The 13,934-nt window shown below is 40.3% G+C and overlaps 2 protein-coding genes across 2 annotated transcripts in view; both read left to right on the plus strand.

Annotated features, from left to right (window-relative positions):
* Nucleotides 1-2,984: 2,984 nt before the first annotated feature.
* On the plus strand, nucleotides 2,985-6,883 carry p2ry12 (purinergic receptor P2Y12). The gene is made up of 2 exons (XM_043258256.1): nucleotides 2,985-3,086; nucleotides 3,540-6,883. The coding sequence occupies exon 2, from the start codon at nucleotides 3,553-3,555 to the stop codon at nucleotides 4,606-4,608; it is 1,056 nt and encodes a 351-aa protein (XP_043114191.1). The 5' UTR covers nucleotides 2,985-3,086; nucleotides 3,540-3,552; the 3' UTR covers nucleotides 4,609-6,883.
* A 2,026-nt stretch (nucleotides 6,884-8,909) lies between these two features.
* p2ry13 (purinergic receptor P2Y13) overlaps nucleotides 8,910-13,934 on the plus strand; it is a 6,945-nt gene continuing 1,920 nt past the window's right edge. Inside the window, exons 1-2 of the mRNA XM_043258266.1 lie at nucleotides 8,910-9,023; nucleotides 9,363-10,072. Coding sequence (XP_043114201.1) covers nucleotides 9,371-10,072 — 702 coding nt within the window. The 5' untranslated portion in view covers nucleotides 8,910-9,023; nucleotides 9,363-9,370. The remainder of the gene's footprint in view (nucleotides 9,024-9,362; nucleotides 10,073-13,934) is intronic.

A 13,934-nucleotide genomic window follows, 5' to 3' on the forward strand; every position in this document is an offset into this window, starting at 1 on the left:
GTTAGCCACCCCACCTATGAATGTCAGGACACTCGCGAGGCTTGACTAGATGTGCTCTGTGCTGGACTTTTGACCACTGACGCTTCTCAAAGAAGGAGAGTCAATAAGGTGTGTTTCGTCAGTGCAGTATGTGAAAAGACTGGATTTGTTTGTCGGTAAAACATTTTTTGAAACTTGCACATCCAAAACAAAGCAACAGCTATACAATTAAGTAGATTTAAATAGATTTTTTGAAACAATTGCTTACTTATCTTTAATAGAGCTATAATAGCATCTTGCATTCAGTGATTTTTCTCCATGATAATGTTGTGAACAACAGAGGATGCTGCTTATTATAGCAGCTTCAAGTCATGTTACCATTTTTTCTTCTCTACTAATTACTTTACAATGCTATTTTTTCATTGAAAAACAGGCTTTGTCATCATCTTAAAATTGTTTATTAAAATCACAAATGCATTCAACCTACGGAAAATGAAGACAAAGAAAAAGTTGCCAAAAAACGGATGTGCATTTTCAAATGGTATTTGCAAATCACTTTTAATTTGTTTCAAGGTTAAGTTTTCTTTTCCAAAACAGATTGTATTGTATACTGTTTAAGAGTATTTCATTCGATAGTCCACTTTCTGCTAACTACATTCCAAGTAATATCTAATTATTCACAATCGTGAATATAAAGTGCTAGCAGATATTGAGCTGATATTTGAATGACTGTTAGCTGATGTAAAAATGTTAGCAAAGTGAAGCAGCTTAAGACAAATACTTATTTGTGAAGAAACGCCAGCAGTGGACAAGTTCTCCTTGATCTGACTCATTGATTTTAGGTCTTGGTCTTCTAACGGGCTGATGAGTTGATTAGGAAAAGTTGAGAAATGTGCTGCTGCTGTTCGATGCACATGCTCTGAAAAGACTGTACTGTCACTAGGATCAGCACAGCCGGACCTCGCTATGTACGTCTTGGATTTCAGCCAAAATGAGAATCTGTGGGTTACATATATGCTGAGCTGGACACATTTATTGTGAACTTCTGTTGCTACAGTAATTACTGAAGAAGAATCTCTCCAGACTGTGTTGAGCAAGGAGAAGGGTCTATGGAAAAATAAATCTGTTCATAGAGCCAGCTGCCAACATTTTTGCAGAAGTAGTAATCCAACACTGAACAAACACAGACCTGCCTACTCATTCAGGTTTCTATGTGCCTTTACTAGTCTGACCGTCTGCCAGAGAAAATGTGCTCTTAAAGGCTGTGTTACGAGACACTGAGGATTCATTTACCATTAAGAGGCTTTGTCTTTTTTCCCAGTTCTATGCAAGATTTCCATGCACGGTTTTCACCGTCTATCTGAGTTATCTTGTGCGTGAACAGGTCACTCGTTCATAGCTCAGCGTTGTCTATTTAAAGAAAGCGTGTGCTGTGGAAATAGACAAATGTTTCTTTTCCTCTCTGTACAAACTTCCAGTATTTCAGCAGTTTGTCTGGCTGGAGAGGTTTATGATGGACATGAAATGAAATTCTCAGAAAAAGGCTTAATAGGTAGGGAAGAGACACAAAACTGCTGTGTGTTTATTTCAGTTAGGAATGAAACATGTAGAATGCTTTTGAAGGAAACCAACTGACTGCCATCAAGGCAAAATTTAAGAGAATCTTCAATAAATAAGCATTTTGATGCACGTGTTGATTGTGGAAGATGATGTAAGTGGGATGTGATTTCAAGTGTTAATGCATAGATAAGATCCCTAACATGGTAGAGACTAATTTTCAAAACCAAAGACATATTTTTTTATAAAAGTTATGTTTAAACACGCCCCCACTTTGTGACATCAGAGCGTGGGGGTGTGTGTTCTCATAACACTGCCCAAATTTTCAACAAAATTCCTAATTTGTAATGGATTTTATTGTTTCATTATTGTTTATAGCACCGGGGCACATTATAAGGGACTTATCATTTAAACAATGGGCTTAAAGTAATTGGACAGTTCACTGGATAGCTGGCCAATCAGAGCACACCTTGCTTTTTTAGAACGATGAGCTTTGTACAAATCAATCTCTTTCAGGAAGGCGGGGCTTAGAGGAGAAACAGAAATGAACAGTATGTTGAAAATAATGTGTTTTTGAACCTTAAACTGCATAAACACATTGCATTACACCAAATACACAATATATCACATGACGTCATATTTAATGAAGAATTACTCCCACTAATGTGTACACGCAATAAAGGTGTCATTACACTTGATATTCTCTAACAAATTGGCAACATGAATAAAATCAAGTTTGCTTCACTGTAACTTCATAATACAGATCTGTGGCAGTGACTTAAGTTTATGTATAAACTGCCAACGTGTTGGATGGTAAAACTGTTTTAGGAAATCTGAGAAACATTAGGAAACTGGTTTCCTAGCAGAATCAGACTATTTTGTCAACAGTTTAATGATTTGGCTATTTGTTTTGTTTTTATAACATTAAGATTTAAGAGAGAGTGTTAAGAGCATGTGGGAGCAATTATTAATCCTTGCATAGTAAATTAAAAGAATCACCCCAAAATGTGCAGCGAGAACAAATTATATATCTGTCATGACTTGTCATAACAACATGTCTTGTGTAGCACATACTAATATAGAATGATATTTACTAGAGCACATGTTTAATTATTGTAGTGCCTAGAGATGCCAAGTTCCTCAAGCTGGAGGTTTATTTTTTCTCCTTGCCACAGCTGCTTAATGGTTGCTTTCAGATATTAAGGCAGAATTTTGCTTTAAAACAACATAAAATTTTCAAACACACACATTTCAATTTGCCACTGTTTCACCATTGTTTTATTTGTGGTATTTGAGTCATAAACTCAAGTCGTTTAGCTCTGTCAGCACAAAAGATGATGAACTAATGCACAGTTGACATAACAGCAGCTTTTAAAGCGTTTTAAACTTCTCCTTGTGTCTGCATGGCATAACGGGAAACAAAAAGCAGAAGGGAGAAAGTAAGATTCATTTCCTTTCAGAAAGACCCTAAAATGCAGCTTGTTTCCTAAAACCATGTAGTGACTCTAGACTGAGTAAAACATCGCACTTTGTCCTGGTGTCCTGTTAAGGTAGGTGTCACTTTTACTTCTATATATATATATATATATATATATATATATATATATATATATATATATATATATATATATATATATAAAATTACTAGTTATTTCAAATGTTTAATGTTATAAATAACATAATTAATTAAATTATTCAACTACTGCAACTAATGCTTTTACAATAATGTATAAATTAATTAATTAATTAAATTGGGATTTGGGGATTTTGATTCACAATTCAACAATAACTCCTTTCTATTGTGCACTTAATCTATGAATCAAGAAGAATATGTTGGAAATTGTGGCTGATATTGGTAGCACTTTATTTTGATAGCAGTCATCAGAGTATTAGTAGACTGTCTGCTTAATATCTTCTAACACTTCAGAAACTAAAATGGTCACCCTGATATTGCCTACAGTTCTGCTCTTCTAAACATAGCCAATGTGTGTTTTATGTGACAGAAGCTGCACATCTATGGAGTTCACCACATGGCCGGCGCTCGTCACTAACTCCAACCAGTCGGTCAGGAACGAGTCGACCGCGGCCTGTTCGCGAGACAGCGCTCTGAAGACCACCGTCTTCCCTCTTCTCTACACCGTCCTCTTCATCCTGGGCTTGTCTCTGAACAGTCTGGCGGCATGGGTGTTCCTCCGGATCCCCAGTAAATCTCACTTCATCATCTACCTGAAGAACATTGTGGTGGCCGACATTATCATGACCCTCACCTTCCCCTTCAAGATCATCGCCGATGCCAACCTGGCATCCGTCGGCCACCGAGTGTTCGTCTGCCGCGTGTCTTCGGTGCTCTTCTACCTCACCATGTACATCAGCATCCTCTTCTTTGGCCTGATCAGCATCGACCGCTGCAGAAAGACCATGTGGCCCTTTGTAGGCACCAGCCCTAGGCGCCTGCTGCTCAGAAAGCTCCTCTCGGGCTTCATATGGACGTCGCTCTTGGCTCTTTCGCTGCCCAACGTAATCCTGACGAGCCTTCCCAACGCTTCGAGTCGCTTTAAATGCAGTGACCTCAAGACAAATATGGGCCTGAAGTGGCACGAGCTGGTCAATCACGTGTGCCAGGTCATCTTCTGGGCGAACCTCGTGACCGTGATAGTCTGCTACACGCTCATCTCCAAAGAGCTCTACAAGTCTTACTCCCGCACGCGAGCTCAACACCAGGCGAGGCCGCGAACGAGCGCCCCTCCGAAAAAGAGCATTCAAGCCAACGTGTTCCTGGTGCTGGCGGTCTTCTTCATTTGCTTCGTTCCCTTCCACTTCGCCCGGGTGCCGTACACCATCAGCCAGACCCGAGGACGCATGTTTAACTGCCAGCAGAAGCTGTTCTTCTTCCAGCTGAAGGAGACCACGCTGTGGCTTTCCTCCCTGAACTCCGTGCTGGATCCGCTCATCTACTTCTTCCTCTGTAAGTCGTTCAGGAGCTCGCTGTTCAAAGCCATGCGTCTGTCTCCGGGCCGCTGCAGGGCGCTCAGGGAGATCGGGACGGACACGGCCAGCACTCCTCAGACGTGACAGACAAACTGTGTTTCTGTGCCGCTGGAAAAACCAGTGGTTCTTTTGCACTAATAATCTTACTGACATCAATATTCTTCTGCATTTGAACTTATTTTGATGCTCAGGGCTGGGCAGTAAGTGATTACATGTTATGGGGATTAATCAGGGTTGCGTTTCCCGGAAGCATCTTAAGTACCCCGATTTAAGTCAATGGAGCTATGAACAACTGAATCTGGCAAATGCAGCCAATTCCAAAAGTTACCCAGATAGAAAGAGAGCCGTGAAAAGCATTGAATTAATGTTAAAAATGTTCATCAGTGAACAGAATCATATAAAAGAGGAAAAAGCAGCTATGATATCTGTCTAAAAAAGCTTTGACAGTATTATTCAGAAAGACTTGATGTTTTCTAGTGAGTCATATCTCAAGAAAACATTATGATGAGGGGAATTTCAAACATGTTTAGTATTTCCAAACAACTCTAAATGCAATATTAGCAAACCTACATCCTCTTTTAACATAGACAGAGTCCTGAAACCCATAAACATGAGCAAGATAAGTCTGCAGAGAAGCAGAAATCATGATCAAAGTGTGATTTATCATGCAGAATTTTATACAGAATTTATTATACATAAAAACTGCTCACAAATGTGTTTTAATTCTTTCACTTCTTTCTAACTACACACTATGAATCATCAGGTGAGAACTAATAAATAGCTTATAAGTCAGTTCATCCTTCATAAAGCATTGTTCTAATATTATCATGCATTAGTAAGCAGTTTATAGCTGAGCCTTTAAATCTTCTTTGTAATATGATGTGCTTATAAATCAATCTGTGTATCGTGTGGAAAGTTATTGTGTGCATTTTGCATTTGGAGCGCAATTGTGATTTAATTCTTTTTGGTGCTTTCTGTTTTGCTCCCCACTGTGACAGAGAGCCAGATTTGGGTTAATTCTGACATATCTGGCAATAAAGCTTAGCTTATATGAAGACGAAGCCATTCGGTTCCCATTCATTTGATCTTTTTGTGCATGTTTGTGGAAGATAACAGCAAGGTCAACACATGAACAATATTTTCTTGATCACTTTTTTCAGCAAAACCGAGGGAAAAATAAACTTTTTTTGCACCATGCAAGGTAAAACACAATTGTGCAAAACTGGTTAGAGATGTATTATTTTGTTCAATTTAGTTTTTGTGCAACCTGATATTTCTTTTTGTGCTCTCTATGCTCTCAATCTTGAGGCAGTAGCTGGTAGTAACAGAAAGCATGTTTTTCAGTATGTCAGTCAAAGCTGTGAAGTCTTGGTTTAGTTTCAGTAGTTTGGGGAGTTTTCTCCAGCCAGCGTCAGCCTGGTCTCTCAGCCTGTGGGAACGAGAGCAAGCCATGTCTCTGTTGATCAATACAGAAACAAAAGTAAAACGTGTTCTGTTAATGTAAGTGAGAATGTTTCTTCTAATTCGATGTCAAAAAGCTTCAAACCTCAAAAGAGGAACTTTTTTTCCCCACTGTTATTGTTGTTGTGACAGATATAGACAGTGTCCTTTTGGTCTCAAAATAAATGCTCTTTTTTTTGTTTTAGTTCAATTTGGTCCATGGCATAAACTTGAGCAGATCTTAATAGAAAGTAGATCTGTCTTCTAAACCTGTGAGTGAGGTTTTGGGTTCATTAGACTAAAAAAACAAGGAGAATATCAGCATGCAGGAAACGCTAAAACTGCACTACAAACCAGCGTGTTTTGATTGAAATGACTGGTTTTAAAGTGCATGACCTCAGGAAATGATCCACACAGCCGCACGGGCTAAGAGGGAGCTATAGTCCACTTTTAACAGTGATTTAATAGTGCACTTAAAATATATATATATAAAAAAAGTTGTCAGATCTCATTCAAATGTGCTATTAGTACAATCCATTTTAATTAAAAATAGGAAAGTATACGTTTAATTTACTTTATATGTACTTAAATTACTTCTCAGAAATATACTTAAAATGACGTTGAAGTATACTTGACTTAAAACGTAGTCAAATATATTTGAGCTATACTTGTCCTCCTAGAATCCATGTTTTTATCTAATAAAGCAGGGGGCGCTGGTACACTTCTTTACAACTAGTACTTGTAATCTAACAGGATCCTCAGACATGAAACTGTGTGGAATAAAATACTTTGGGCTTTTGGTTGACTCCGTCTATCTAAATGCAACTGAATGGTCTTTTTTCAGCTTTTTGTTTTTGTTCTTTATTTATGAAACCACATTCAAGTGTTTAAAAAATGAATGCATCGAATAAAATATACTCTGGTCTTTCTTTTGATGTTCAGTATGTTCATATATTCACAGAATACATACAAATTAATACCTAGATAGGGATATAGTAGTATTATATAGTATAGTAGCACTGTATTGCAAAAACATTGGCACCCCCTCCTAACGAACATGTTTGACGTCTTTAGTCATCTTCATCTGTACAAATCTTAACGTTTAGGCCAATAGTGATATTCTGGGGAGAAGTGTGCTTCTAATTTTATAACAACAATTTGGACAGAACCCAAAAGAAATGGTTGTGTCCGTGTGGAGGAGTTTGGCACATGAACAAATATTCTTACGAAACCAACACAAGCCCCAGTTGCTTCCTTATAAACTCACTATCTCTAATGTGATCATGAACACAAGTGTCTCCTTTTAAAATGTGCTTTTCACATTTTAAAGATGCACCCATAGGCTTTTTATTTCTATATTGTTTCTCCTATTGTTTTTATACAGACCAAACACTATTTTTCATCCCCTAACCCAATCATACCCCAAAAACCCACACACCAATACAAACTATATAAACTGAAACAATTGATAACATTGATAAATCATCTGTAAAAGTTAGCAAAGCCAAGGAATCTTTGCATCTCCTTGACAGTTTTAGGTTGTGTTTTCAGTTGAAACCAGCCTGCGCTTTATGGTCATCCATCGCTGAGTGATGTGTATCTTAAAGCTTGCTCCATTAACCTGGATTGTCGCATAAAGATGATTCGTGCGATTTTCCTTGAGATCTTCTCTTCAGATTAGAAAGTTTATTGTTTTGTTGCATGGCGTCTGCTTTTTGCGAGTTTCTGAAGATTGGTTTCATTTGGAGCTTTCAGGTCTCACCCAGCGTGTTTAATGGCCTTGAGCTGTATAAAGATGGTGGACAGTGGCGCTCCATTCATTCTAGACTGTCCTTTACCTTCTACTTTAATCCAGTTTGGTGGACAGGCCCAGCGGTTACAGAGCTGCACGTGACAGAACTTCTGCTGCACTTTTTTCACAACCCAGTATTAGGAAACAGATACTGTTTTGGAAATGCTAAATTTGGTTGGGTTTGCAATATTATTGTGCAAGCGAGTTGATTTTGGAAAAACTGCAGTTGTTACAGTTGTTGCACAGTTAGGTGAGAGTTCAAGAAAGAGGCAAAGACTTTATTTAAAGTCCACAAACCACAGGGGGTGCATCCAAGTGCTGAAAACACCAACTTTGATCTTCATGCTTTACCTCAGGTTGTAGTTCCTCCAGCTCTTTCTCAGGCTTCACCTCCCTGAAACTAGAAGGACAGTGTATCTGTGACCAACCTGGCTCTATAGGAAAGCAATGTAAAGAACACAAAGACTAATGACATTTGTTGACTTTTAAAAAGAAGAAGGGAAATGTGGTGCTGGCTAGAGAGAGAATGAGTATGTGTCCCAGATGTAGTATGGATCCCTTCACAAAGCAGTCAATCAGTTGATTGCAGATAACTGCAACATCTCCGGTTAGAACAGTGTTGAAAGACTAAAGTAAAGAGGCCACAATGTTACACACTGTTTGTATTGAAACATGGTTAAAATGATTTGCTGCCCTGATGAGAAACAAGTACAACAACCAAGTGTGTGTGTGTGTGTGTGTGTGTGTGTGAGAGAGAGAGAGAGAGAGAGAGTGTGTGTACATGTGCAAAACTGTGCGTGTGTTTGTGTGCATACTTAGAAAATATTTGGGGAATTGTCCCCAGCACTGAGCTAAATCTGACAGAAACCTCTCTTGAGGGACATCCAGTGACGTCCTAAATTAAAAAAAAAAAAAAAAAAAAAAAATGTTAGTAGGAAATAGACAACAATTTATTAATCTACTTGACCATATATAACATTTTTAGGGGCTTAGAGTTAAGGTGGTATATAAACTTTAACCCCTATGTCTTTATATAAAGCTATATCTTTATATAAAGGCGATGTAGGTATATGGTATTGTCCTCACAAAGACTCTCTCTCTCTCTCTCTCTCTGTGTGTGTGTGTGTGTGTGTGTGTGTGTGTGTGTGTGTGTGTGGGGTTACACAGAAGCACATACTGCACTGTGGATACAGCTGCCGGAAAGTGTTAAGCCATTTATTAATTCCTCTTTGAGCTGTTCTTACAAGTCTCTAAAGCTCTTTCCCTGGTGAGTGCATACATGTAATTGTAATATATGTATGTCTGTGTGTGTGTGTGTGTGTGTGTGTATTTGTTTCCACCAAATGAACTGCAATGTGTCAAAGCTGATAGTCATTATCAGCGTTCTTTGGTTTCGTTATTTCTGGTTTCTTCTATTTCTTCAGCACTGTTTTTTTCAATAGAATTAAACAGAATGGGACACTCCTTGTAAAGTGCATCGGTGTGTTCATCACATGAATTTTCCCATTGAGCATTTTGTTCATTTTGTTCCGATATACCAATGTTCCATTGCATCAGTTGTAGCTGTGTGTGGATAAACAGTGGTGCGTTGACGTTCTTCCTCCAGGCCTGAAGATGACCTCGAGTCAGGTGAACGCTTCTCTCAAGTGCGAGCGGGACACCAGAGTCACGTCTGTACTCCTCCCTTGCCTGTACGCCGCTCTCTTTCTGGTGGCTTTAGTCTTGAACAGCCTTGCCGCATGGATCTTCTTCCAAATCCGCAGCAGCTCAACATTTGTCGTGTACCTGAAGAACGTAGTCGTGGCCGACCTGTTGATGACCCTTACTGTGCCCGTGAAGGCGCTGACCGATGCAGGCTTGGGCTCCTGGCAGCTCCGGGCTTTTCATTGCCGGTACTCAGCTGTGCTCTTCTATATCACTCTGTACATCAGTATCCTCCTCCTCGGACTCATCAGCTTGGACCGGTACTTAAAGATTGTGCATCCGTTTGGGAAATGTGCTCTTCAGAGGGTCAGAGTGGGTCAGATACTGTGCGCTGTTATCTGGGTGGTTATGTTGGCGCTGGCTCTGCCGAACGTTATCCTGAGCAACCGCTCGCCACAGATTTCCTCGGGTGGTCGGCTGCGATGCACCAAGATGAAGGGGAAGATGGGACTCCTGTGGCATGAAGGCTTTAACTACTTCTGCCAGGTTGTTTTTTGGGGTACGTTGGCACTTATGGTCGTCTGCTACACCTTCATCAGCAGGAAAGTGTTTGAATCGTACCATGCGTCACAAAGCAGCAGTGACACAGCCAGCAAGCAGACCACGTCTAAGGTATAGTGCACTTTCTGTTAACTTCAAACTGCAAGAGAAATGAGTTCCAACTAAAGTGTTATGTTCTCAAAAGTGTGCCTCCGGGAACCGGAGACATGAGCTGCATACAAAGTCACTGTACTAGATTCAACATTTGGTTTAAAACTTATTTGCATCCAGAAAAAAATAAACTATACAACTATAAATGAGCTCATATCAAACTTGATGCCTGCCGGAGGTCTCTAAAAAGTCGGCAAGGGGGCAACAAAAGGCTGAAAAATCAAGATTCAGCTGGGAGAACGTCTAGCAACTAATTAAGTTAATTGACATTATATACACATATATATATGTGAGAATTAGGCTATCTGGAGGCATTAACAAAAAAACCAAAAATAGTGTAATGTTCTGTAACCTCTTATTTTAGCATCCAATATAGGTATATATAGGATATATTTTAAAATTCTTTTAAAGTGAGTTAGTAACAGGATGGTAATGGAATTATTTGTTATGTTGCCTATTGGTAAGTCATGAAATGACCAATAAGTTACGTTGCTGTTACATCTGTCCTTTATTATGGTATATAGTAGACTTGGTACATTTGAGACATGTACAGTTGAAACACCTTAAATAACTTGTGCACAATAACCTCCAGCCGTGATTTTTGCACCGTGTATGTGTATTATCTCTTTGATTGTGGAAAAAGTGAAAGGTGTGCATTCCTCTCAAAATAGTGATTTTTTGCAAGGTAAGCTTTTCATTTTACCATGTCCCATCCACAATTAATAACTTATGATCCTTTTATGATTGTTAAAATTTACATATATCATTGCTAACATTACTCTGTGCTCTATAAATAGACATTTTTTATGACTTCGTGCCAAGCATAATCTTGAGAAACCAGTGGGGTATGGCTGAGACAGTTTATCAACTGATTGGTGTCCTATTTCTTCACATACTGTTTAATTGTACAGTGTTATGAAAATAGGATATAATGTGTATAATATAATTGCCACCTTAACGTGGTGGAGGGATTTAAGTGCCTGAATGACCCTAGGAGCTAGGTTGTCCGGGGCTATATGCTCCTGGTAGGGTCTCCCAAGGCAAACAGGTCCTAGGTGACAAGCCAGACAAAGAGCGGTCCAACTTACCCCTTATGGAAAACAATAATGGTGTCGCGACGTCGCCCGGTATGGCGCAGCCGGGCCCCGCCATGGAGCAAGGCCGGCATGCGAGCCGGCCAGGTTCAGCCCGAAACAGTGGCGTGGGGCCATCCTCCCGTGGGCCCACCACCTGCAGGAGGGACCGTAGGGGGCCGATGCCTTATGGTTTGGGCGACAGTCGAAGGCGGGGACCTCTGCAACTCAACCCCTGGGCACCGAATCTAGTTTTAGAGACATGGAACGTCACCTCTCTGGTGGGGAAGGAGCCTGAATTGTTGCGGGAGGTAGAGAGATACCGACTAGAGATAGTCTGGCTCACCTCCATGCGCAGCTTGGGCTCCTCGAAAGGGGCTCCCATCTCCTCGAAAGGGGCTTGACTCTTCACTACTCTGGTGTTGCCTGCAGTGAGAGGCGGCGGGCAGGTGTGGGCTTGCTCATAACCCCACAGCTTAGCTGCCATGTGTTGGAGTTTAACCTGGTGGATGAGAGGGTCGCCTCCCTGCGACTTCGGGTTGGGGGGAGGACTCTCACTGTCATTTGTGCCTACGGGCTGAATGGCAGTGTAGAGTACCCGGCCTTCTTGGAGTCCTTGGGAGGGGTGCTGGAAAGTGCTCCAACCGGGGACTCTATCGTCCTGCTGGGGGACTTCAACGCTCACGTTGGTGATGCTAGTGACACCTGGAGGGGTGTGATTGGGAGGAACGGCCCCCCGATCTAAACCAGAGTGGTGTTCTGTTGTTGGAATTCTGTGCTAGTCACGGTCTGTCCATAACGAAAACCATGTTCAAGCATAATGGTGTCCACCAGTACACCACCAGTACAGGACACCCTAGGGCGGAGGTCGATGATCGACTTTGTGGTTGTATCATCTGATCTCCGACGGCATGTCTTGGACACTCGGGTGAAGAGAGGGGCGGAGCTGTCAACTGATCACCACCTGGTGGTGAGTTGGATCCGTTGGCGGAGGAGGAGGCCAGACAGACTTGGCAGGCCCAAACGTACCGTGAGGGTCTGTTGGGAACGTTTGGCAGAGACCCCTGTCAGGGAGATCTTCAACTCCCGCCTCCGGCAGAACTTTGACCGGATCCCGAGGGAGGCTGGAGACATTGAGTCCGAGTGGACTATGTTCTCTACCTCTTTGGTCAACGCAGCCGTCTGGAGCTGTGGCCATAAAGTCTTCGGTGCATGTCGTGGCGGCAACCCTACTGATATTACACTGGCTCTCCGTGGCTGATATTACACTGATACGTTGTCTCTCGTTACACAACATCGTCCTGATCACAGATGCACCAGCGGTACACACACCAATGATCTGTCTACTCTTCAACTCTGATATGTCTCTCATCATCTTATATACAGCTGTGCTATCGCTCTGCTAATTCAACCTTCACACTACGCCGAAAATAAAGCCATGAAACCTCAAACACTATATTGGCCAGTGTTTCAGTTTCATTGTCCTACCCCTGTATATGTATACAGTATATATATATATATATATATATATATATATATATATATATATATATGTGTAGTGGCATTATAGGCCCATTGTTGAGGCCCATTTAGTAAAACCATTCACTTACGTACAATCATAGCCTAAAGTTTTGGCACCCCTGACATTTTTACAAGTATTTCTCACAGATAAGTATAGCATTAACACATTTTGCTATACACATGTTTATCCCCTTTGTGTGTATTGGAACAAAACAAAAAAAATGGAGGGAAAAGAGCTAATTTGACAATATGTCACACAAAACTCCAAAAATGGGCTGGACAAAATTATTGGCACCCTATGAAAAAATAACTGAAATCAGTCGCTTTAAACCAAGTCTTTTACATGTTTTAAACACTCTTTGATATTGAATTGCAAACCTCTAAGCACGGTTTTCTACATTACATAAACATCATTGAAACTAACAGCTTTTTTGTGTAATTTGGGAAATGCTGCCATTTTAAGCCTATATAAGAGCCCTTTATTCCTAACCTTGTTAAATTTATGTATATTAGGGCTTTTTTCAAACAAATGAAAACAGTATCGACAAAAACAATCTTTCCACTGCAGAAGAAAGAGAAGCAGAAGGAATGCATTAGAAGCATTTATACAGACAGTTTTATGAAGCTGTAGCATGAATGCATTTACATCTGAAAATTTCATTACACAACTACTGTTTTTAGTGTTAGTGTTTTAAATCAAGTGATACAGTTCATTGAGACTTGGACTCATTCAAATGCCTGTCGTTATAAATGGGTGATTGAATCAATCTGTCTATGCCAGAAACTAGTCTTTTCTTGAGCATCATGATCTGTGTATTAGACTTGAAATCTAAAGTTGGTTTCATGGCTATTTATGCATTACTGAATCAAGTCATTGCCTAAATGCTGAACAGTGTTTCTGTCAACAGAAGTGAAAAGCAGAAGTTAGAGTGAAAACCGTACTTGGACAATTTTTAAAAAAAATTTCTTTTTATAATAGTTTACTTTACACCGAAGTCTGAGAGCAGACCCATGAGTGTTCAGATCAGAGGCAAAGTTATTCATGTCTAAATTATGACCAAGAAAAAAAAAACATACTAAAACTGTGTATGTAAGGAATATATCCCGTATGTGCATGTGATGAGCTCTCAGTTCATTCATCACCTGGAGCACAAACTCATTTTTTAGAATTGAGATGTGTGCATCCTCTGAAAGCTGAAAAAAGCATCTTTCCATCGATGTCTGGTTTG

This window comes from Puntigrus tetrazona, chromosome 15 (assembly GCF_018831695.1).
Source record: "Puntigrus tetrazona isolate hp1 chromosome 15, ASM1883169v1, whole genome shotgun sequence".
Lineage (NCBI taxonomy): Eukaryota > Metazoa > Chordata > Actinopteri > Cypriniformes > Cyprinidae > Puntigrus > Puntigrus tetrazona.